Source organism: Canis lupus, chromosome 21, assembly GCF_003254725.2.
Source record: "Canis lupus dingo isolate Sandy chromosome 21, ASM325472v2, whole genome shotgun sequence".
NCBI classification, from domain to species: Eukaryota; Metazoa; Chordata; class Mammalia; order Carnivora; family Canidae; genus Canis; species Canis lupus.
The window spans coordinates 26,527,414-26,553,940 of NC_064263.1; the positions used below are offsets into that span (position 1 = coordinate 26,527,414).

General features: G+C 36.3%; 1 protein-coding gene across 5 annotated transcripts in view; it reads right to left on the reverse strand.

The window, feature by feature from the left end:
* NUP98 (nucleoporin 98 and 96 precursor) overlaps positions 1 to 26,527 on the reverse strand; it is a 118,431-nt gene that overhangs the window by 72,655 nt on the left and 19,249 nt on the right. For 3 of the 5 annotated variants that reach the window (XM_049098920.1, XM_035703981.2, XM_035703980.2), the window contains exons 6-12: positions 25,400 to 25,507; positions 24,180 to 24,360; positions 22,464 to 22,627; positions 18,968 to 19,105; positions 17,406 to 17,544; positions 10,622 to 10,714; positions 3,535 to 3,675 (exon numbers count right to left, since the gene is read on the reverse strand). In XM_049098920.1, coding sequence (XP_048954877.1) covers positions 3,535 to 3,675; positions 10,622 to 10,714; positions 17,406 to 17,544; positions 18,968 to 19,105; positions 22,464 to 22,627; positions 24,180 to 24,360; positions 25,400 to 25,507 — 964 coding nt within the window. The remainder of the gene's footprint in view (positions 1 to 3,534; positions 3,676 to 10,621; positions 10,715 to 17,405; positions 17,545 to 18,967; positions 19,106 to 22,463; positions 22,628 to 24,179; positions 24,361 to 25,399; positions 25,508 to 26,527) is intronic. The other 2 variants (XM_035703983.2, XM_035703982.2) reach the window with 2 other exon arrangements.

The window sequence follows — 26,527 nt, forward strand, 5'->3', positions numbered from 1 at the left end:
TTGGTTTCTAAACAACCTGAACAAAACAATAGACTAGACTGACTTGGAAAACTGTAACGAAGGAACACCATGGTAAAAGAGGACTCACATAAGCTCTATAAAGCATCTTTCAACTAACATCCTATGATGTAAAGATGTACATTCCAAAATGCAGTACAGCTACTTTCATATGCATGGTAACACTACCATATGTAATTATAACATCAAATGCTCATGTCAGGAACTTTGACTTTAGAAAAAGAGGGATTAACAAAAACCATTCAAAGGGTGCTCAGCTGGCTCAGTCAGAAGAGCACGTGACTCTTAATCGTGGCTCGGGGTTGAGTTCAAGCTCCACATTGGTGTAGAGATTATATAAATAAGGAAAACTTAAAAAAAATTTTTTTTAAACCTCAACTAGTCAAAACACTATCCAGGTAAAAATGGCAGGTTACGGTATTTTATGGTATGTCCCTTCTACTGAAAACAACTAAAACTAAGGAAAAGAAATAAAAGTGAAAATATCACCTTTAATGATAAAACTGATTCTAATGTTTACACAGAGATCAAGTAGAATTCTAATTCACCTCCACACCAAAGATCTAAATAAAATCTGTTTTTCATGAAGATTTTATTTATTATTATTTATGAGAGAGAGAGAAAATAAGTGAGGGGAAGGAACAGAGGGAGACGAGAACTCCATAAGTGGAGAGCTTGATGTGGAACTTGATCTCAGAACCCTAAAATCATGACCTGAACCAAAGGCAGACGCTTAACTAACTGAGCCACCCAAGCACCCCTAAGTAAAATCTGTGTTTAGTCAAATTAAAATATATCTATGTAACCCATAATGACAAAGAACGGGAAATAACAAATGAAGAGATGAGAAAATAGAACAAATTTCTAGGGGGAAAGAAGTAGACAGAGGAGTGACAAAGCAGCATAGTGCAAATTATAGCTTAGAATACATTCACAAGGGATTACAGCCCAAAGTGGAGCATATCTGCCCTGTAGAATCCCAGAAAGATTAGGGATTCAAATAAGCAAGTTTGATGAACTGAGACTGAAAGCAGGAGAAGTGTACTCAACAGATAAGCCAAACATCAAGAGTGTGTGCCTCTGATGAAACCAAGTTAACATATGGAAATAACAAGGGCAACAAGTTTCAGTACTTGCATCATCCCAGAGCTAAGAATGTAGCATTCTGACAGAGGACCCTTCAACAATAACTGGTTCCTGGACTACTTACCTTAAAGTGAAACTTACTGGTAAACAAGTTCTACCCATAAACATAAGTTGCCAGTGAGCTTTTTATTATTTTATTCTTGAATATGAATGGTAAAGATCACAGAGTATTAAAGAGTAGGACCAAAGCAAAAATAATCCTCAAGATTTATTAAGGCACAAAAAGACCTAAAAATATTTTTTATTTTTTATTTTTATTTTTTTTTAATTTTTTTTTTTTAAATATTTATTTATGATAGTCACAGAGAAAGAAAGAGAGAGAGGCAGAGACACAGGCAGAGGGAGAAGCAGGCTCCATGCACCGGGAGCCCGACGTGGGATTCGATCCCGGGTCTCCAGGATCGCGCCCTGGGCCAAAGGCAGGCGCCAAACCCCTGCGCCACCCAGGGATCCCTAAAAATATTTTTTAAATGCCAGTTAAAGTTTCAAGAGAAAATTGCATCTACAAACTGGATGCCTGAGAAAGGAAATTTTCAAAGGAGAAGGAATTCTTACAAGCTGAAAACAAAAATTCAAAAAGATGACTTAGAAGACAATAAAAAATCTCCTAAAAAATAGAAACAGCTTAAGAATCAAGCATTAAAATAAAAAATGGGTGCCTGAGTGGCTTAATTGGTTAAGCATCCAATTCTTGATTTTTGGTTCAGGTCATGATCTCAGGGTTGTGACATCAAGCTTCGAGTTGGGCTTTGCATTGGGCATGGAGTCTGCTTGAGTCTCTTTCCCTGTCTGCCCGTCCCCCCCACTCTAAAAAACGAAAAGAAAAGAATCTTAAAAAAAAAAAAGGATATAAGTAATTCAGTATAATTTCAGGACAAGGGAACAATCCTAAATACTTATGGAAGTAGTGGCTGAAAAGTCTCAAGAATTAGAAAGGCATCAGACTTTTCAACAAATAATAATGGTTAATGCAATAAATACAGTCCAGGTTCTGAGGATAAATTATTTTCACACTAGAATTCCATAACATTAAAGCATGAGGAACAAAAAAAGGTATTTTCAGACCTGTAAGTGATCAAAGTTTACCTTATATGTACACTTAATTTAAAAATACATTCTAGGCAATTCAGGAAGTAGAGGAAAAACCAACACCTAGGACAGAGCAGTTCCCACTGAATAGACTTGAAGTGAGTATCAGGAGCATGTTGAAGGCCTAGGGAATAATCAGAGTTCATACTACTGGAGGATAGAGGGATCAATGAATGATATATCCAGAGTGAAAGAATTCTGATACTGTCCTTAAGAATTTGGACCAGTTTAGGAGGGTGATAAAGGCTGGTAATGCAAGGAGAAAAAAGAAATCAAATTCTAGGGGAAGGAAAAAGCTGTACAAAAAAGATGTACATGGCTGGGCAGCAATATTTTCATAGTTGTAATAAATGCTGTGTTCACATTTACAACTTTTAAATTATTCTTTAATCAAAGAAATGATGAAGGTAATAATTATAGGACAGAATACATTATCAATATAAAAATATAAAGATGGCAAAAGAAGAAATGAGGAAAAAGAAAGTAAGAAAGGGCAGTAATATCCTTACTTGACCAAGGAGATTCAAGAAATACTCTCTTGCAGTTGACAGAATAAGAAAATGTAGGGACATGGTTTAAATTTGCAAAAAACTTATCCAAACGTGGTACACGGATCATGATGAGAGATGAACTTCATGGTACAGAGACTAACTTAACTTTCTCTTGCTCTCTCTCATTCTCTCAGTTACTCCATTTATGCCAGCTGATATCAGGGTTTTTTTTAAGCTCCAATAGAGCAGATTTCTTTTAAAAAGATATTTACACTAAGAAGTTAATTTTAAGTTAAAAATAATAATAATAAAGATAGTAGACAGAGAGGGCAATAACTGGGAAAAAGTATTCAAACGATTGAAGTATGAAAAACACTTCAATAGATAAAATGACTCAGGGAATTTAGTAACATAGCTATATTAGGAGAAGTGAATAAAGAACATAGAGGTGGGTGGTTAAGTGAGCTATATTTCCCACCTACCATTAACAAGTTAAATTTACTTAAGACTTAATAAAGCAAAACACAGCAACATAAGCACATCATTTAATTATATACCAGGAAACAAAGTGGCCATAACAAAGCAGTCTCTTTGGGGGACTAGGCCTGGGAGTCAGGAAGTGGAGAAGGCCAGGATCCATCACAAGCCCTTCTGTACTACATGACTGTTTAGTGATATGCACTTTTGTACTGCTTAAGGGTGGGATGGAGTGGGAGGAAAATCAGGTTAACAAGTTAAGTATTAGCAAGAAATAAACTGAGTAAAGCCTTCTAAAGTGACTGACACTTACCTACTGGGGCCTGGGGGGCTCCAAAGCCCAAAGTGGCTGTCGTAGTATTAAATCCAGGGGCCCCAAAGGCTCCTGTACCAAGAGGCCCTCCGATCTTAGGTTGGTTGTTCCCAAACAAAGATGCCTGTCCAGCACCAAGAGCTATGGAGACAAGAGGAAAGAAAAAGTGCCACAGGAGATCCTTTGAATGTTGTGCCAGAGGTCAGATACTTAAAAATATAATACATTTGGAAACTTCATAATGACCATTCATTTCAACAAAAGAGGTAATACAGTAAATGTTAATTATATGCCAGGCACTGTGTTGAGTACATTCTATACATCAGAGGCAAAATATTTAACCTCTCTGTGCTTGTTTCAACTATAACATGTGATAGTAATATATAGCTTAGGTATTTGTCCCTAAGATTAAAATGAAAAAACACATATTAAGCATTTACAAGAGGACTAGTAGACACTAACATTCATAAGCTACTGTTTCATTCCTCATAACCCTGAAGTAGGAAATATTATCCACATTTTATAGATGAGAAAATTGAGGGTTTAGGAATCAGCTCAACGTCATCAATGTAGTAAAAGGTTAAACTGAGGTTCAAACCCTTGGTGCATCAGGGTTAACTGCTACACTATAGTAATACAGAGTTTGAAAGAATTAAAAAAATAAGTCTCCTTAAATTTCAATATTTGCAAATTAAAATATGCAGCTGAACCAATCACAATGTTATCATTTTGATTAACATAGAAGCTAACCTATAGAAAACCAAATCCAATACATCTTCTTTGAATAGCAAAAGTAACACTTTCAAATATACCATCTTATGCATACTACTTTACACCAAGACAAACGTTTTGTTTTATAAAAAGGTAAGTGGGGGCGCCTGGCTGGTTCAAAGAGCATGCCACTCTTGATCTTGGGGTCATGATCTGAAACCCCACTTGGTGTATAGAGATTACTTAAATAAATAAAACTTAAAAAAAAAAAAAAAGAAAAGCGAAATGCCCTGTGATGAGCTTACTAAACAGATTCGAGTTTCATTATGAATCAGACTGGATGGAATAAAAACTTATTTTCAGAGGGGAAACCCACTGCAGAAACTTATGTTTTAAAGCCTAATGAATCTTGCTTATGGATACTGTTGGCTGTGAAAATGGGGAGAATTTATTTAGAATAAATTACTGGCATAAAATTTTTTAAAAATTTCCGTCCCGTCCTCCTCAAAAAGTTACTAGCAGTTTGGAAGATCTACAGTTCCGTGAGAGAACTGTAAAGTCACTTCAAGTTATACTTAGAGGTCAAAAATATAAAAGGGCGCCTGGGTGGCTCAGTCAGTTAAGCTTCCAACTCTTGATTTCAGCTCAGGTCAAGATCTCAGGGTCTTGAGATCGAGCCCTGCACTGGGCTCTGCATTCAGTGTGGAGCCTGGTTGAGATTTTCTCCCTCTCCCTCCACCCCCGCTCAAGGTCTCTCGCACTCTCTCTAAAATAAGTAAATAAAATATATTGAATACAAACTGCTCTGAGATTGCAATAGCAAAGATAAGTCTATGCTCAGAAAATCCATACAATATAAATTAGTCAGGGTAACTATTAAATGGACAAAACATTCCTTAATTGTCCAACTTCATCAATAACAAGAAGATAACAAGGTAGCAAAGGGATTATTTCTCCTTATAAACCCTAGCTCTGGAACAGGAAATAAGACTTCTTTTAAAGTCCCAAACCACTAGAAATTGGTGAAAATTCCAAGAAAAACTGAAACTACTGCCTTGAAAGATATAGTTTATACAAATTTCAGAATTCTTTATTTTTCCAGGTAGCAAATCCCTCCTTACCCCCTAAACAAAAACTTAGAAAAAACCCAAATATATAAAATGGACAAAAATTTCTCATCTAGATGCATATTTCCCTCACCTTTGTAGCAGTCCTGGATGAAGAAACATGAAACAGTCTAAAAACCACTGTATTTCAATAACCCAAAAAAGAATAAAAAAGGCATTGAGCGGTGATCTAGAAAGAGACCATCAAAAATTGACCTGCCTGCTACTGTTACAATTTATTAATGAAAAAATACGCATTTTACCCAGACCTATCTTATATTACACAAATGGATCTTTACACTTAATGAAAGGATTTACTAATAGTCCATAAGCTAAGGGACATTCTGATGGAAGATAATGTCAATTCATGAAATGTAGTGTATTTATAATTAGCTGTAGGAATCATAAAGTAGATATATACAGGGCACCATAGTAGTAGTGGCCCTGGAAACTCCAGGGATACTCAAGAAAAATGTGAAAATGGTCATATTCCTTTTGAGATCTTCTAATAAACATTAAAATTTAATTTTATTTATGGTATCTATTAGCTTTGGGTATATTTTTCTTAGTGTAACAATAAACTTTACTAGATGTACCCTTAAACTTACTACTTCACGGAAACTTTTAAGAACTAAAATTTCTGGGATCCCTGGGTGGCGCAGCGATTTGGCGCCTGCCTTTGGCCCAGGGCGCGATCCTGGAGACCCAGGATCGAATCCCACGTCGGGCTCCTGGTGCATGGGGCCGGCTTCTCCCTCTGCCTGTGTCTCTGCCTCTCTCTCTCTCTGTGTGTGACTATAATAAATAAAAATTAAAAAAAAAAAAAAGAACTAAAATTTCTTAATATTACTAAATAACTACCAAGAAAATGCCATACTGATAGTGCCAATGATAGTTAATATTACTGTCAAATTAAATCAGAAACTTATACACCCATGATTTAATGAGTATTCCTTAGCTGAGCACATAAGGGGGTAAAAATATCACACACCAATAAATAATATAAAATGTTTTACAAGAAAATTTGTTAGCTGAGGTAAGAGTATGAATCTCCATCACTCAATACAAAAGGTGCATAGGAATACCCACTCAGCTAATGCCCCAAAAATACATCATCCCAACCTATACTGTGCTATTCTATTCATGATACCATGACACATAGGGTTCATGAACATGGGTATTTACATACAATTGTCTCCAGACACTGCTCTCAAAGCCTAAAGTCTGCTTTAGCAGATGTGAACATCAAAGAATTCCAATAGTGTATGCTCAGTGATTCTCAGAACTCTCATTTCTCTATATCATCTATTTCTGCTAAGGTTGGGAATGTAAAATTCTTTACTGATTGTATTTCAGTTTATGCAAAGCATGAATGAGGGATATATAACAGCAGTAAAAAAAATGGGATCTGTTGACCGTGAGGTAGAGCTGTTTAAGGAAAACTGAATATATTCAGGGACGTCTGGGCGGCTCAACGGTTGAGCATCTGCCTTCGGCCCAGGGAGTGATCAGAGAGGGTCCTGGGACTGAGTCCCACACTGGGCTCTCTGCATGGAGCCTGCTTCTCTCTCTACCTATGTCTCTGCCTCTCTCTCAGTCTCTCATGAATATATAAAATCTTAAGAAAAAAAATTGAATATATCCAAATAAAAAAAGGGAGTTAATACATTATTGTGGAAAAGAAGATGATAGCATCAGAAAAAGTTATACAATACTATACAATTTGGACTGCAGGAGAAGGCACTGCTAATAACCTGCAAGACCTAAAAGCCAAAGAGGAAAGAATGACAACTTTAACCACATAAAAATAAAACTTATACGTGAAGATACCATAAAATTACATGGCAATAAAAAATAATAATAAAAAAAATTACATGGTAAAACTTATAAAGATTTGGTGGAAATTTTTTTTTTTTTTAATTTATGATAGTCACAGAGAGAGAGAGAGAGAGAGAGAGAGAGAGAGAGAGGCAGAGACACAGGCAGAGGGAGAAGCAGGCTCTATGCACCGGGAGCCCGATGTGGGATTCGATCCCGGGTCTCCAGGATCGCACCCTGAGCCAAAGGCAGGCGCTAAACTGCTGCGCCACCCAGGGATCCCTGGTGGAAATATTTTTAACAGACATTAGAGTAGCATCTTACCTGCACTTTGTGTTTATGGTTCACAAATTGTGTAGGGTCAAAACTACCCTTGAAAAAGCTTTGTAATTTGCCCATACCAAAGCTAATTTTTCCACCAGGATTAGAAGAGAACACTGATGTCAGATGATATATTTTGCTTAGAGATCACACTGAACAAAAAACTAGAGCTTTTTAATTTTTATTTCTTGCAAAATATATGTGATAGAATTCGGATAAATTAAAAAGTTCAGATAAAACTCTATCATACAACCCAAAAGAGTTAATATCCACAATATAAAAGCACTCTCAAAAATAGATTAACAATGATCAAATATTATGAACAAGGAACTGAAAGATTCAAATGGCCAGTAAAATACATTGAGACTATCCTTCACCAGTAATCAGTGAAATGCAAGTTAGAACATACCAATTTCCACTATCATGCATGTAAAGATGAAAAAGTCAACAATATGGGGGGGAGTGGAAAAGAAAAAAATATATGGAAAGGTATGGGAAAAATTAGCACTTTTATACAATGAGAACAAAACTTCAAAACGGCATTTTTTTTTTTTGGAAGACAAATTAACAAGACTGACCAAACTTCAAAATGTTTATCTTCTGATCCAATTCCAAATCTCAATCTTTTTTTTTTAAGATTTATTTATTTATTCACGAGAGACAAACACACAGAGAGAGAGAGGCAGAGGGAGAAGCAGGCTCCTTGCAGGGAGCCAGATGTGGGACTCGATCCCAGGTCTCCAGGATCAGGCTCTGGGCCGAAGGCAGCACTAAACCGCTGAGCCACCCGGGCTGCCCCCAAGTCTCAATCTTATAGTAATACTAACACATACAAAATTATGTAAAAAAGATCTTCATTATTGCATTGCTATTAATATAACTCAAATGTCTAATAGGGGGAAACTGAATTATAACATATATAATTATGTGTTATGTGCATATATGCACACATATACATAATGGAATACTAAACAGTTATTTTTAAAGCATTAATTAGGGATCCCTGGGTGGCGCAGCGGTTTAGCGCCTGCCTTTGGCCCGGGGCGTGATCCTGGAGACCCGGGATCGAATCCCACGTCGGGCTCCCGGTGCATGGAGCCTGCTTCTCCCTCTGCCTATGTCTCTGCTTCTCTCTCTCTCTGTGTGACTATAATAAATAAATAAAAATTAAAAAAAAAAAAAATTTAAAGCATTAATTAGACCTATATATATGGATCAAAAGAAAAAAATAACATGCCCAAAATGTCATGGGAAGTGAAAAAATGAAATACAGAATACCACATAAGGCAGTTGCTTTCAGATTGAAACATTTTACTGTAGCACACAATATGAAATACCTGGAGACTCATAAACATATATATAAATAAAACAAAAATTAAATGATACTTAATTTGCTTTGTACAATGATTTTTTCATTCTAATTTTTTTTCCCCTTAAATGCTGTTTGTAGCCCACTCTATGAGTATTATATCCCACTAATGTATGTATCTCAGTCTTTGGTTAAGGATATGGTTTCTATTTAAGAATATAATAAAAATATACATATATATCACACACACACAACTTTGTGTGTGTACACATTTGAAAAATGTAATAAATGAAAAAACTGTATAAGATGTAAAGGAGTCTGACAAGAACACCAAACTTTCAATACTGTTACTTCACAGCTGAATGATGTTGACTTATCATGAAACTTCTGTATTGCTGAATTTTTTTAAAAAAAGCACCTAGATCTTTTATTTTAAAAAGAAAAATAGAGGGATCCCGGGTGGCTCAGCGGTTAAGCATCTGCCTTCCGGCTCAGGGCATGATCCTGGGGTCCTGGGATTGAGTCCCACATCGGGCTTCCTGCATGGAGTCTGCTTCTCCCTCTGCCTATGTCTCTGTGCCTCTCTCTCTCTCTGTGTCTATCATGAATAAATAAAATCTTAAAAAAAAGGAAAAAAAGAAAAATGGAAGGAAATAGCTCATAGAGTACAAAATAAGGTTCTATTAAAAAGGAGAGGATGGGGATCCCTGGGTGGCGCAGTGGTTTAGCGCCTGCCTTTGGCCGAGGGCGTGATCCTGGAGACTCGGGATCGAATCCCACATCAGGCTCCCGGTGCATGGAGCCTGCTTCTCCCTCTGCCTGTGTCTCTGCCTCTCCCTCTCTCTCTGTGTGACTATAATAAATGAATAATAATAAAAAAAAATTTTTTTTAAATAAATAAATAAATAAAAAGGAGAGGATGAAGTGCCCCGCTGGCTCAGTCATTTAATCATGAGACTCTTGATCTTGGGGTTGTGGGTTCAAGCCCTACAATGGGTATAGAAATTGCTTAAAAGTAAAATCTTAAAAAAAAAAAAAAATTAAAAAGGAAATGACAGATAAATGATCAGAGCATAGAAGCAAAAACAAGAGATAACTGGACAAGGGAAACAGAGACCATGGAAATAAATGGTTTGCAACTAAATGACCACACACCCATGGTCAGATGACTTGGGAAACAGGCAAAACTATATGCTATAACAATCTTGTTAGAACTCTACATGCTGAAGCATTATTCATCTTATGACCACTACCACTCTCATACTGCTTAAAACAGCTGGGCAGGCAAAAAGGTCAGTGTCTTCAAAAGCATTAAATCAATAGTAGAAATAGAGATAAAGGTGTGAAGACTCTACATCAAGGTGGAAAGAACTGAGAGGTATGCACCGACCTTATAAAACCTCAGGGTATTTGCTAAAATTACTTCAACTTATGCTCTTACTGCTCTCTCTTACCATTAGGGTAATAAAGCTTACTTGACTAACAGTTCAAATCTCTGTTACAAAGGTAGCACAAGGGAAGTGAAAATTAATAATGCCATCATATTGACAAGTCTCACATTAAAAACTAAAAATCCCAGACAGACTAGACTATCAGAAGACAAACGTTTTATAGAAAGGGAGAATACAACCTCTAAGATAAAATGTGCAAATGTTTTAAAACCTGATAAAATATAACTGCTGGGAATGTTTTATTAGTCCACTTGTGAAAATGAAAATCTAGGCTGCCTATTTCCAGGCATATGATTTAACGGTGGTCTTAACTTCTAGCAAATAGAAAGCCATGTTGTGCCACTTCCTAAATCTCAGGTACAGTTCCTTACCTGTTCCAAATCCTGCACCAAGCCCAGTTCCCAGAGTGCCAGGTCCCGGTTTACTTCCAAAAATACTACTCCCACTGGTATTTGTGCCAAAACCTAGAAGGAGAAAAGAATGAGTGGACTATACTTTTAACACAACTCTTAATTTCCTATACAAGGGAATTTTTAAAAAGGCAGTATGATCCTAAGCTTTGCATCTTGTCCAGTTATTGATATTTAGAAATCCTAAATGGTAGGCTTTTTAAATTTTTTTTAATTTTGATGCCTATAAACAGACCCCAAAATCTTCCTATTTACTTATGTTTCAGACTTGAAATATTCAATACAGGATAATATCCATTAAAACAAAGTGATTGTGCTTGAGCATATACATTCCCTTTTTAATACTCAAAGCCTCAAACCTATTTTTTACATTTAATTAATGGAAGAAAAATGCATTTCCTCAAACTTTCACTAAAAATAAGACAATTGGGGCCCCTAGCTGGCTCAATCAGTAGAGCATGTGGCCTTTGATCTCAGGATTGTGAGTTTGAGCCCCAAACTGGGTACAGAGATTACTTAATCTATATATATGAGACAATCAACAAAGACTACTGAAGCTAAAGGTTCTTGTTAATAGGAATTTATCTATAAAAATCTCTACAGTAGGTTTGGTTTTGAACAAATGAATCCTGTACGGGCAATAATGTGTGGCTGGCTGATCACACAGGAGCAACTTTAATGGTATAACCAATCAGCTCATGGAGTACTCAAGAACTCAACTAGCTGATAATTAAAATGAGAAGATAATCTATAAATAACTTTTCTTGTGTTGAACTACTTCATTATCAGAGATGATGGAGATAAACAAACCATCCTCCTTCACTATTACCTACCATCCTATGATAAAATCCTATGATTTCCCCCTGGAAAATCCACAGGTTTCCCCAAAAGATACCTATATACTGCATTCATTACTGTCATTTCCCTTCTGTTCAGATATGTCCAAAAGTTCTGCACCTCTTTTAGAGCTAAGTATCAATAAAACAGCCAATAAACATATCATTAATCTTTTTTTAATTAAGATTTTGTTAAGTAATCTCTACACCCAACGTGCAGCTTGAACTCACAACCCTGAGATCAAGAGCTAAATGCGGGATCCCTGGGTGGTGCAGCGGTTTAGCGCCTGCCTTTGGCCCAGGGCGCGATCCTGGAGACCCAGGATCGAATCCCACATCGGGCTCCCAGTGCATGGAGCCTGCTTCTCCTTCTGCCTGTGTCTCTGCTTCTCTCTCTCTCTGTGTGACTATCATAAATAAATAAAAATTAAAAAAAAAAAAAAAAAAGAGCTAAATGCTCCAGGGGTACCTGGTTGTCAGTGGAGCATCAGACTCTTATGGTTGGCTCAAGTCATGATCTTGTGGGTCAGGAGACTGGGCCCTGCATCAGGCTCCACACTTGATAGGGAGTCTGTTTCAGGATTCTCTCACTCTGGCTCCTCCCCTAACTAATGCATGCAAGAAAAAGAGCTGCATGTTCCACCTACTGAATCAGCCAGGTAACCCTATCATTGATCTCTCTTGATAAGAGGAAAAAAGAAAAATCAATCATTGGCCAGCAAACCTTGTTCTTGGAACACCTGGAAGTTTTTTTAAGGGGTATCATGGAGGGAAACAAGTTCAAAAGATAACAAAGTAAAGAGAATATCTGGAATATAGGATATTATCACCAACTAAGAATGTTACACTCAGTCAGTCATGCCAGTATTTGGATTATTATCTCAATGAGAAAGATCAAGAAAAGTTAAAGAATGTAAACAGTTTGAAAATATGTTTCTAATACACGTAAAAATGCATGTAATCTGACATAATCTATTTAATTCATACATTCATTAAATCTTTGCAATTATGCTAATTAATAGCTATGCCACAAAATGGGAGTACTGCTACTCAAGCACAATCAATTTTTTTAAAGGAAAAAAAAAAAACAGGAAAAAATGTACTTGGAGATATTCTTTTCCTTTTCGAGTTAAAATATATCCAGAAAGGATCTTCCAGCCCCATTAACAGTAGAAAATAAGATACTCATGAACTATCTCAAACCCACACGAGGGAAATAAGTCCCAACTTACACTGTTTATACCACACATTTCCTCCGATTCTTACTGACAAAAGTTGATCAACTCTGTTATTTCAAAACAATTTTTAAATTAAAATTAAGAACCATTAATTAATGTTCAATTAATTTAAAACAAAGAAGCCAAGAATATACAATGGGAAAGAATAGTCTCCCCAATAAATGATGCCAGGAAACCTAGACAGCAAAAGAATGAAACTGGACCACCATCATACACAATACACAAAAATTAGACTTAAACTGTAAGACTTCAAAGTATAAAACTCCTAGAAGAAAACATTGGCAGTAAACTCCTTAATATCTGTCCTGGCAATGATTTTTTAGATGTAATGCAAAAAGCAAAGGCAACAAAAGCAGAAATAAACAACTGGGACTACATCAAATTCAAAAGCTTCTGTACAGCAAAGGGAACCATCAACAAAATAAAAGGCAGTCTACTGAATGAGGGAAAATATTTGCAAATCGTACATCTGGTAAGAGGCTAATATCCAATCAACAATCCAACAGCAAAAACACAATCTAATTAAAAAATAGGTAGAAGATCCTTGCAGACCTCTTTACAAAGAAGACATATAGATAGCCAAAAGACACATGCAAAGATGCTCAACATCATTAATTATCAGGGAAATGCAAATCAAAACCACAATGAGTTATCACCTCACACCTGTTAAAATGGCTATTATCCCAAGGACAAGAAATAACAAATGTTGGTGAAAACACAGAGAAAAGGGAACCCACGGTGCACTGTTGATGAGCATGTAAACTGGTGTAGACACTGTGGAAACAGTTTGGAGGGTCCTCAAAAAATTAAAACTATAATTACCATATGATCCAGCAATCCCCCTTCTGGGTATTTATTCAAAGGGGGAAAAAAAAAAAACTAACTCGAGAAGATATATGCACCCTCACATTCATTGTAGCATTATTTATAATAGTCAAGATACAAGATATAACCTAAGTAGCCATTGGTGGATAAACAGATAAAGATGTAGTACATGCATACAATGGAGTAGTATTCCACTATAAAGCACAATGAAATTTTACCATTTGTGACAACACAGATGGATTTTAAAGCATTGTGATAACTGAAGTAAACCATACAGAGAAAGACAAATATTGCATGATCTCATTTATATGTGTAATCTTGTAAAACAAAAAACCATATCTGTCTCACACATACAATGTATTGGTGGTTGCCAGAGGCAGAAATGGGGGATGGATGAAATGGGTAAAAGGGAATCAAAAAGTACAAACTTCCAGTTATAAAATAAAAAGTCACGGGGATGTAATGCGTATCATGGTGACTATAGTTAATACTGTCTTGCATATTTCGAAGTTCCTAAAATAGTAGACCTTAAAAGTTCTCATCACAACAAGTATAACTATGCATGATGACAGATGTTAACTAGACTATGGTGATCACTTCACAATATTACAGAAATAGCAAATTAATATGTCCTACACTTGAAACAAATGTTATACTTCAATTATATCACAATTCAGAAAAATGAGCTTTAAAAAAAAGATGTTTAAGTATACAAATAGCTCCTAACTGTCCACCTAATCATATAGTACAGAAAAACCACTGACTTATTGCCCATCACCATCTCATCAATACCTAAGGAATCAACCTTTCTAAATTGTTGCTCACAAATGCTGACATCCAACGAGTCTGTAATTCCTCTCCTAAAAGAATTCTATTTCTCCATTCATTTAGAAATTCAGACACTATCTTATATTCACTTAATCTTAAACTTGTCCCTGCCAGGAGTAATTACTTACTAAGAAAATGAACTAATATCTCTAAAGAATGACTTTAGGATCTCACAACACCAACTGTAGCAACTCTACAACTGTAGTAACTCTAACCCCAACCTTTAACTTTGTGGATTAATCAGCAGCAGAAACAAAATCCCGTAATGGATAATGTGTGGCTAACAATAATAGAATGATGCTCTTAATCTTTGTATAACTGTATTCCATTTCCAGATTGTTATATGGCTTATTTCCAAACAGAGGACTCTCGACCACAAACTCCAAGTTGACAGCTTCTCAAGAAAACAAGAATTTCAAAGAAAGCTTTACGCAGACAAGATCCCTCAAGAGTAGTAATGGAATGTTCAATTCACCCAAGTTCCCACCCTACAACCTTCATCTGACTTAGAAGTAATCCTTCCTCTTAGGGCCCCATTTATTCACTCAGTAATTCATTTAAGTTTTAGTGAGCATCTATTCTATGTCCGGCACTAGGTCAACACTGGAGATTAAAAAAGAAAAAAAAATAAGGACGATTAAGTTTCATCACATAAGCTAATAAGGCATATTAGATAAAAATGAAATCTTTCACTTTCAAATCATTGAACATGAGTATAAATAGATTTACACAAAAACAAAAAATCTCCAAACAAATCAGAAATCTGCAACCATGAAAGAACATTAAGTATATTTCAGTAAGTCCAGCCCATTTTATAATTTTAGCTTATATAAGTATCCAGATAAAAACAATTTTTTTTCTGACAATGAAGCATGCTACAAAAAAAAAAAAAAAACCAAAAGTGCATTTTCAAAGAAAGGAAAAAGTGGTTCTCCAGGGGCTAAATGAATCATAGCTATACAGTGGCTTATAGCCCTCAAAGCCCATATCATATAAACAGATAAAAGAAACACATGTGGTATTAAAATCTCACAGGGTGAGAAGATTATTAAGAAAAAAATGGTTTACAAAGCTTTTGGGGGAAGGAGTGGTAGTGATGAAAAAAGACTGAAAAACACTGGTTTAGCCCTTAAGTATCTTTCCCGTCTTAATTTTATAAAATAAGAAATAAGTACACATGTTAACCAAGCCCGCTGCCTCAAAACCACTCTTTCACAGAGTATAATAAAAAATAATTCTAGGTGAAATGATAATCATTACTAGGAGTAAGTGACCAACACAAGAGGTAAAAAAAAAATCAAACTAAAGGGGCACCAGGGGGTGCAATTAGTTAAATGTCCGAATCTTGGTTTCAGTTCAGGTCATGATCTTGGGGATGGATGCTCAGCAGAGTCCACTTAGGATTCTCTCTACCTTTCCCGTAGCCCCTCCCCGATCCTGCACTCAAGCATGAACACTCTCTAAAGTAAATTATTTTTTAAAAAGCAAATTAAACACAAAAATTTAATAATTGGTACCTATTTTTCACATATATTTCTGTAATAATTCATGTTTAATGTAGTCCCTTTTTCCATACACTGTAAGACTTCTCAAAAACACCAAAAAATTATATAACTGCTGACCTATAGCAAATAACCATGTCTTTTTTTTTTTTTTTTTTTTTTTTAAAGTAATCCCTCCATCCAAAGGGAGGCTCAAATTCACGACCCTAAGATCAGGAGTCACATGCTCTTCCAATTGAGTCAGCCGGGCACTCCAACAACCATGTCTTTTCATTTATCTCTCAATAAATATTCCCAGTGTCTAATGATGTATCTGACACATAAAATCCTAACAGATACTTAAACCACTATTTCCCTTGGTCATGAAATGAACTTCCTTATCTTACTTATAACACAAATTATGTTAATTTGTTTAAAAGCTGATTTAGAACTTAATTAGGTAGTTACAGAAGACAAATGTTTCTATTAAGCAAGTTTAATGATTCCAACATTTCTCTAAATAGTTTAGGGTTATTTTTAAAATTATTCCATCTCAACTGTATTTTTCATATTTTTAAATGAACATAAAATATACTTTTATAGCTGAAAGAAAGCTTCAATTTTCAGTAAGAATCATCAAATCACCCCCCCCCCAAAATGAAATCTCTAAAAGAAAAATAATCAAAACAAAAACAACAAAAAACATTAAAAAGTCATCAAATCTCGGGACGCCTGGGTGGCTCAATGGTTGAGTGTTTGCTTTAGGCTCAGGTTATGATCTGAGTCCTGGGATTGAGACTCACATCGGGCTCCCCAGGGGAGCTTCTCCCTCTGCCTATGTTGCTGCCTCTCTCTATGTCTCTCATGAATAAATAAAATATTTTTTAAAAAATTCATCAAGGGATCCCTGGGTGGCGCAGCGGTTTAGCGCCTGCCTTTGGCCCAGGGCGCGATCCTGGAGACCCGGGATCGAATCCCACGTTGGGCTCCCAGTGCATGGAGCCTGCTTCTCCCTCTGCCTGTGTCTCTGCGTCTCTCTCTCTCTGTATGACTATCATAAATAAATAAAAGTTAAAAAAAATTAAAAAAAATAAAAAAAATAAAAAATTCATCAAATCTCATTTGTGCACTACTTCCCTGTTTGAAACCTGGCCTAAGAGAATGTGTTATCTCAACTGAATGTGTTTCATATGGTTTCTCAACTACTGGTGAGGTAATCCAAGAAAAAATTAATCTCCATTAGAAAAGCAACTTTCTACAAGGTACTACTGCATGTGTTGAATGGCCCATTTTATCCAAAGCCCATTTTATCCAAAGCAAGGAGTTAAGAGACTAATAATGAGGTAAGGGAATTTACATCTCTTCTAGGTATGTCAACCCAAGTCCATGATTTTAAACCTTTCCCCCTCTGGTACCTCATATCTAGCCACAGCTTACCTGAGAATTTTTAAATATTCCCAATCATATGAATCAGGAGAATGATGTGTGGTATAGTCAGTGTAACTTTAAGAGAGCCAAACCTGCTTTTTATATGTACCAAAATTGGAAGTGTTTGTATTGGTTCCTAAAGTCAGGGTTGGTTTGTTACCAAAGAGCCCGCCACTGGTTGTACCAAATGAAGGAGCACTGGTTGTGCTGGTTCCAAATGTAGTAAGCTTGTTATTGCCAAACAGGGTCTAAAAGGAACAAAATACAGAAAAGTTTTAAGTAGTAAAAAGATACATCCACACAGCAAATAGAGGCTACCTCAGGTATACGGAGTTGGATGTGAGGTAAGCAAGAGAAGATGTCATAACTTTTATGAAAAAAGTAGAAATAGGATGAATAAAGATTATCAGAAAAGTATACTAATCTGAATAAGATTCACTTTATAGAGCATGCTCTATAAAATCTGTAAAATCAATGGCAACCCTTCAGCAAACACAGTATATTTCAGTGAGTCAAAGAAAACAATACAGTAATCAACTATTTTTTTGACCTGGTAACAGAATGTATCATATTCAATCTGCAAATAGAAATAGTCACAATAAAAAATTTAAACATGTTAGGCCATGGAAGAATCTTCAAAAACATTAATGCTAAGTAAAAGAAATCAGTCACAAAAGTCTATATATTATGTGATTCAATGTTTATGAAATGACCAGAATAGATAAATCTAGACAGAAGGCCTGAAGTAATTGAGGGGAAATGAGAAGGGACTGAGTATGAGGTTTCTTTTTATTAAGGTGATCAGTATGTTCTAAAATGGAGTATGGTGATAGTTCCAATCTGTTGGTATACTAAAAACCACTGAATTATAAACTTTAAAAGGGTGAATTGTATAGCATATGGATTATATCTCAATAAAGTGGTTACTAAAAACTTTTTGAAGCATTATTTAATTTTCTCAATTTCTCACCTTAATTAGCTGCCCAAAGAAAAGTTAGGAAATAACAGATTTCAATTTCCATGAAAATCACGTTTTGGAATTTTTCTTTCCTTTACATTATCTACAACATGTGTCAAAGCTTTTTTTAAATGGGTACATAATACAGATTGGCTGTTTCATACTGATTCTCATATAGTTAAGTAAGTGGCAATACAGAATTCACCGATATTTTTAAGTCAGGTGCACTTGTAAATAGTAGTTTACTTAAATGACTTAACAAGGAACACAATTCAGTTAAGCCTCCAACTACATGAAAACCATGAGACCACCAACAATTTTAGCAAGTTCAAAAATTTAATTATCAAGTATCACATTGACTTTTCACCCCAAACAGAGGTTAGATACAGGAAGTAAAAATTACCCGATTTTAAGAATGATAGCACTTCAATTTACACTCAATAATTTAAACAACTGGAGTGATAGTGTGCCATCAGAAATAAACTGTTTATTAGTACCGAGGCAAAGAAGTTTAAAAAAGAACTTACTACTTGAAAATTAACTGACTAAAGTTACCTTGTTATTCTTTTTTGCACCAAAGAGCTTTTAGTTATTTCCAGTATCAGGTCATATTATGTATCCAGTAAAAAATACTTGCTAGTTAAATCTTTCTTAGAAATCCCTTTAACAAATGTATACATATCTTCAAATTAGAGTCAACTGTAAAAACTTACCGAACCAACAGCACCAAATCCAGTGTTGGGCTGCCCAAAGAGACCTGTTCCTGTTCCAAATGCTGTCCCAGTGCTGGTATTTGTAGCTGTCCCAAAAAGACCTCCAGGTTGTGAAGCTTGGGTTACCCCAAATAAACCCTGCAAAAGGTAATGTACATTAAAAGATATCCTACAACAATCAGTTTTAAGTCTTAGGTTAATAATAGTTGCCATTTTTAAAAAGCTTTTTTGATATTATACTAAACACAAAGAGTTCCTTTCTTCACAACAACCCTAATGAGGGCCATTTTCAAAAAACAAAGAAACAGATACATACCTCAGGGCAGTTAAAAACTTGCCCAATATGTCACAGATCCTGACTGACAGAACCAGAAATTAGAATCTACATCTATAAGCCCAATGAGTTCTGAGATCCTGGGCAGCTAGTAAGACTTTATACTAACTCTTGTGCTCTACAAAGTAGCGGAGTTGCAGCACTGAAAACAAAATATGGGGCAGCCCAGGTGGCTCAGTGGTTTAGTGCCACCTTCAGCCCAGGACATGATCCTGGAGTGCCAGGATCGAGTCCCGCATCAGGCTCCCTGCATGGAGCCTGCTTCCCCTCTGCCTCTGTCTCTACTTCTCTCTCTCTCTCTCTCTCTGTCTCTCATGAATAAACAAATGTTTAAAAAAAAAAAAAAAAGGGTCAAGGAGGTAAGAATAAGAAAGCCCCTCACCTTTATAAAAAAAAAAATGACAGAATGCTTCATTTTCAAAGAGTTATGCCAAAATAACTAATCAATACTGAGCTGGGGAATGTACTTTGAAGCAAGTAACTGAAAACAATCGGAGGAAATAACCAATCTGGACAGAGGCAGGAGTATAAAGTTCAAAAGTCGCCTTAATTTGAGATGAGCAACTACACTCATTTCAAATAAGAAAATATTTAAGAATGTATTTATTTATGCATTAGTTAACAAAAGAAAAATACTGCACTAATAGACTATTACTGCTGAAATGAGAACTCAACATAGTATTGGGGTTGTTTTTCAAAATGTATTCGAGAGACAGAGCAAGCCCACATAGGGGGTAAAGTAGATGGAGAGGAGCAGAGGGAGGGAGAGACCATCTCAAGCAGACTCCCTGCTGAGCAGGAAGCCTGATGTGGGGCTCAATCTGATGTACCCGATATCATGATCTGAATCAAAACCAAAAGCCAGATGCTTAACTAACTGAGCCTCTACCCAGGTGCCCCAAACATCATGGTTTGTTTTTTTTTTAATTTTTAAAAATTTATTTATGATAGTCACACACAGAGAGAGAGAGAGAGAGAGAGAGAGAGAGAGAGGCAGAGACATAGGCAGAGGGAGAAACAGGCTCCATGCACCGGGAGCCTGACATGGGATTCGATCCCGGGTCTCCAGGATCAGGCCCCAGGCTGCAGGAGACGCTAAACTGCTGTGCCACCGGGGCTGCCCCTGGATCAAATACTTAAATGTAAGAGCTGAAATACAGGGACGCCTGGGTGGCTCAGTGGTTGAGCACCTGCCTTCTGCCTTCAGCTCAGGGCGTGATCCTGGAGTCCCGGGATTGAGTCCCACATCGGGCTTCCTGCAGGGAGCCTGCTTCTCCCTCGGCCTGTGTTCTCTGAATAAATAAATAAATAATCTTTTTTTTTTAATTTTTATTTATTTATGATAGTCAGAGAGAGAGAGAGAGAGAGAGAGAGAGAGAGGCAGAGACACAGGCAGAGGGAGAAGCAGGCTCCATGCACCAGGAGCCCGACGTGGGATTCGATCCCGGGTCTCCAGGATCGCGCCCTGGGCCAAAGGCAGGCGCCAAACCGCTGCGCCACTCAGGGATCCCTAAATAAATCTTTAAAAAAAAAAAAAAAAAAAGTATTTGATCCATTCTGAGTTAACGTGTATAGATGCCACAACGGTAGGAAGAAAGAATCTAGTCACATTTTTTCCAAATGCATTTTTATGCATTGAAAAATCAATTGTCCTTGGGGAACCTGGGTAGCTCACTAGGTTGAATCTCTTGATTTCAGCTCAGGCCATGATCTCAGGGTTGTGGGACTGAGCCCCACACATTGGGCTCCTTACTCAATAGGGAGTCTGCCCCTTTCCATCTCTCTCTGCACTACCCTCCCTGCTTATACTCTCTAAAATTAATTAATCTTAAAAAAAAAAAAAGAGAGAGAGAGAAAGAGAAAGAAAGAAAATTCAATTGTCCTAGCACCATTTGTTGAAAAGACTCTTCTTTCCCCATTGGGAACTGTTTTGGTTTTATTGTTACAAATCATTTCTGTGGAAATGTGAGGGTTTATTTCTGGACTCTCAATTCTATTACACTGATCTGTATGTCTAGCCTTATGTCAGTACCACAGTCTTGATTACTACCACTTTATAGTAAACTTGAAAATTAAGAAGTGTGGGTCCTCCAGCTTTCCTCTTTCTCAAGATTATTTTAGCTATTCTGGGTCCCTTTCTATTCTTTGTTGAGTGTTTTTATCATGAAAGGGTGTCAAATGCTTTTTCTGCACGTACTGAGGTGATCATGTGGTTTATTCTTTTTTCTTTTTTCTTAAGTGCACTCCACATCTCACCTTGCCTCACATGGAGTCCAATGCAGGGCTTGAACTCACAATCCTGAGACCAAGATCTAAGTTGAGATCAAGAGTTGGACATTTAACTGAGTCACCTAGGCATCCTTTTTAAATTCAATTTCTCTGGTTCATGACATTGATTAGTTTTTCTATACTGAATCAACTTTCTGAGATGAATCCCACTTGGTCATGGTTGCAATCTTTTTCATATATTATTGAATTTTGTTTGCCAGTATTTTTAAGACTGTGGGGTCTGGCTGTACTCGTTTTTTAATCAGATAAAGTATCTCTAACTTAAAGGCTAGTTAAATTCCAAGAACTTGAGTCAATAAATCATACCTCTAATTAACCTGAATTTTATTCCTCCCCAAGTCCTTAGAAATAAACTGGTAATGACTCAGGACTTTCTCTTTTGCTTTTTGATAGAAACCAAGTATCCAATATGGCTTTGAGTTTTAGTGCTCCCTTATTTATTTTAACAAATTACACATCTTTGCCTGACCCCACACTTAAGGAAAAAAGGTGAAAGAATATTCTGAAATATAGCCGGTAATTTATAAGTATATTCTCTTATTACTCTACAGAACGGATAGAGCCAATGGCCTCCTTCAGGATGGCCAATTCTAGCACACTAACCAGCTCCTAGTGAAATATGCTTAGAAAGAATAAGTGACTTGAACAACAGCCTCTCAATGAGTAAAAAGTAGAGCTTGCACTAGAATCTAGGTTTTAATTATTTATATTTTGCTCTTTCCTCTACTATATACCATCAATCCTTAACAACTACAGGAGAAGTAGAGCTTACTAGTTTGACATGATTAGAAGTCTCATTACTTAGCTCTATGAATATATGGTGTGGAGGTTTTTTTTTTGGTGTGGAGTTTAATTAAGGGCCTGGTTCCTTACCATGGTGTTGGTGCTTGGCTGTCCTAGTGTGCTGGTATTACCAAAGGAAAAGCCAGTGTTCTGGGTGGTTATGGCCTGGGCAAACGGTTTGCTGAAGAGGCTGGTAGTCTGCTGATTCTGTTGGCCAAAGAGACCACCTGGATTTGTTCCAAATCCAGTGGTACCTTTCAGAAAAAAAGAAATAAAGTAAAAATAAATGAAGAAAACCTTCCTCAAACCTCACATTATTCAGTTACTGTAACAGCCTTAAAACTCTTGATTATATATATAAATTAGTCTACATTCAGTCATTACTCAAACTGGATAACCATTTCATTCCCGATCTTTTTTTTCACCTAACTAGGATTTGGTTCAGACTTTAATTCCTACAATACTCTGATCCCAAGAACCCTTGCTGGGCTTTGTGATTTTCCTTGGTAAGTCCAAAACTTTATTCTGTTTTAAAAGATACTACACTACACTTAAAATCTATTAAGTGTATTTTAACCTTGTTAGATTACGTTTTTGAGAACAGAAGCTTTCTCTTTATATATCCAGCATAGGCTACATTGTACTTGATAATGAATATATGGCTAAACCACACCACAGAATACCAAGATTGAAATGAATGTTAAATGCCACTTAAACATGTATATATCTATATATTTGGGTGTGTATAAATCTCTCTAAAAGATCTCAAAAAAAGTCTATTTTTTGTTTGTTTCTATGTAAGCAAAATGGTAGCTAGAGGAGGAAAAGATACCTTTGGTTACAGACTTTATTGTGTCTCATGAGCTTTTTATCACATATATATAACATCTATGGAAAAGTAACATTTGTATAAAGTAATTTAGTCATCACCATAAACTTCCCTCTTTCACATTCTAAATCAAAGCAATCTATCAGCAAATCCCACCAGTTCTATATTCAAACTGGGTCCGGAATCTAACATTTTTACCACCTTCATCATCTCTCAAGTGAATGAATCAACAGCTTTTATAACTGATTAGTTTTTACACTTGCTCCCTACAATCTTTTCCTTTTTCTGGATTTTTTGAAGTTGATACACAACTATATTAGTTTCAGGTATACCACACAGTGACTTGACAAGTCTCTAGGTTATGCTATGCTCACAAACGTAGCTACCACACTTTTTTCCCCCCTCATTGTAAAATGTAGTTTTATTAAAGCATAGGGACAGGACTCATGAGCAAAAAGAGCTGCCTACCACAATCTACTCTTAATACAGCAGCCTTCAGATGATCCTTCATTCATCATTATATGACTCCTCTTTCTACACCTTCTAATGGCTTTCCAACTCAAAAATTCAAATTTTGACACTGGTCCACAAAGTTCCATAAAATAGAGTCCCTGTATCTTTCAATAATTCCCCTTGGTCTTTATCACTTTGGAAAAACCTCAGGGTTTTTTATTTTTTAGAGTTATAGCTTCCTTTGGCTGGAATGTTCTTCCAACAGAAATCTGTATAGCTTTATCTTTTGCCTTCCTCTGAGAGGTCACTTTTCAAATATCACCTTATCAAAGTGAGTACCTTTTAACCACCTTTATCTAAAACTATTTCTTTCCCCCCGACACACACACATCAGACACACTATTCCTCCACCACCCCTGAATTATTTTTCTCCATAGCATTTATCAAAAAAATGACAATTATGTTTTACTTTTATAGTTGTCTATCCCTCATCAATATGGCTCAATATGATGCCAAGTGCTTACTAGTTCCAAAGGCTGTTTTGTTCTGACCATATGCAAAGCCTGAATTAGTGGTAGAGGAGCTGAAGAGTCCTGTTGCACTGGAGGTGGCTGGAGAAGACCCAAACAAGCCAGCTGTGGTACCTGCTCCCACTTGGTTCTGCGGGCCTTTCCGGTTTGCCTGATAATCCTCTAAACGAAGTTCCTAGAGGAAAGAAAAGCATATTTCCCACCTTAAAAGGCAGCCCAAAAAATTATTTAGGAAACTAAATACCTAAAATTTAGAATTCAATTTCCATGTTCACATAGGAACCATGACTAAAAACCAGAAACTACAGAACATTAACAATATCATTACAGAAAAACACTGTCAATAATGTAGAGTGGACATTAAAATCCATACCACAATCACTAAAACTACAGGCCAAAGGACCAACCATATCTTAATTTTAATTATCTCTTAAAAGCAATAATGCTTTCTTCTAATAGAATGCTATATAATAAACTTATCTACTCCCACTCCAAATGTAAAAATTATCCAAGGATTCTAGGGTGGGGTAAGAGGTCTTAGAAAATTAGGGCAAGAAGGGATAAAATTTAACATTAACAGTTTTGTCTCACAAGTCAGGACGTTTCTATATACTCCAATAAAGCAAGTACAGTTTGGGATGTAGAAGAAACAAAAGCTACAATCATGCATAACACTCAAAATATACAACACACTACCTATCACTTAGTAATAAGAATGAACAAACTGTAACCTCATGCAATACCATGGATAAATCTCACAATGTGGAAAAACAAACTTAGCTTGGTATGTAATGTAAGATTCCAGCTGTATAAAGTTTGAAATGAGGACAACATGGGCAGTCACAATAGTGGTTACCTTTGGTTACCTTTGCGGGGGTAGGGGGTGGTGAAATGTGAGTAAGCAACATAAAATCACAATAGACTAATAAAACCATACCAGTACATACAGCTAAATATTGCCCTGCCTAAAACAAGAGATGTATAAACAATACGTTAATTCAAAAAAAGAATTTGGTTGTGGGGCGCATGGCTGGCTTAGTCAGGAAAGCATGTGACTCTTAATCTCGGGCATAGAGCTTACTTAAAAATGTCACTAGTTTTTTTTACATAAACCCAGTGTGAACCTCTTAATCTTAAAAATAAAACATTTTTAAAAGCTGCCTTCCAATAGAATCAAAAGGTTAGGCTGATATTCTGTATTGCATTTTACTGACCTCTAGTGACTTGCTTTCATATTCTTTCATAGCAGTAATACACTGATGCTTGGTACTGATGTTCGTGCTAACTCCAGCTTTAACCATAGTATCTGTACCAGTTGGAGGCTGCAAAGGAAGATAAAGGCAAATATGAAAGTCTAAAGCAAATGTTTAATTCCAAACGTTAAATCCCTAATCTCAAAGACAATTCTTCAATCACTGAACTCTACAGTAACCAGTCTTATAGGTCTTCTGCTAAACAAGATAGTTTCAAGGGCACTTAATTAAATATATTGTATTTCTGATCTCTCCTCTCCTTATGTCAAGGTTATCTAAATAAATCAATCTCAATAATTGTTATCACAGGCATTAAGCCCATAACTAAGCTATCTAATTATCTGCTAAAATACACTTAAGGGACTTCCGGCCTGGGTGGCTCAGGTCATGATCTCAGGGTCTTGGGATTGAGCCCCACAGTGGGCTCACCGCTCAGCAGGGAGTCTGCTTCTCCCTCTCCCTCTCTGCTCTGTCTTTCTCAAATAAGTAAAAATCCTTTTAAAAAAAAATATGGGGGATCCCTGGGTGGCACAGCGGTTTGGCGCCTGCCTTTGGCCCAGGGCGCGATCCTGGAGACCTGGGATCGAATCCCACATCGGGCTCCCAGTGCATGGAGCCTGCTTCTCCCTCTGCCTCTGTCTCTGCCTCTCTCTCTCTCTGTGACTATCATAAATTAATAAAAATTAAAAAAAAATAAAATAAATAAAAATAAAAAAAATATGGAAGCCTGGATTTTTTCCCTATAACCTTATGAGGAAAAAGGAACAATCTATAACTAAAAGATTTCTCCATGTACTGTCAGTTTTCTTAATTATTGTACTTTCCAGGAGATAACACACAGTATTTTTCACTATCATTTATATTTAATTTTATTTTAAATTTAGGTTTCTAAATTTAGTATTAGGACTTCACCACCTTACCTGAGAAATTCTTCATTTCCTAGAATAAGTTTTAACAAGAAGTTAAGCCAAGACCTATTTTTCCCAGGTTTTCTTTAGGCTAATTGCAACTCCAGCCTATTCTAAATATCTCCCAATCAATCACATCAAGTGGTATCTTGCATCAAGTAGTATTCCATACATTTTCATT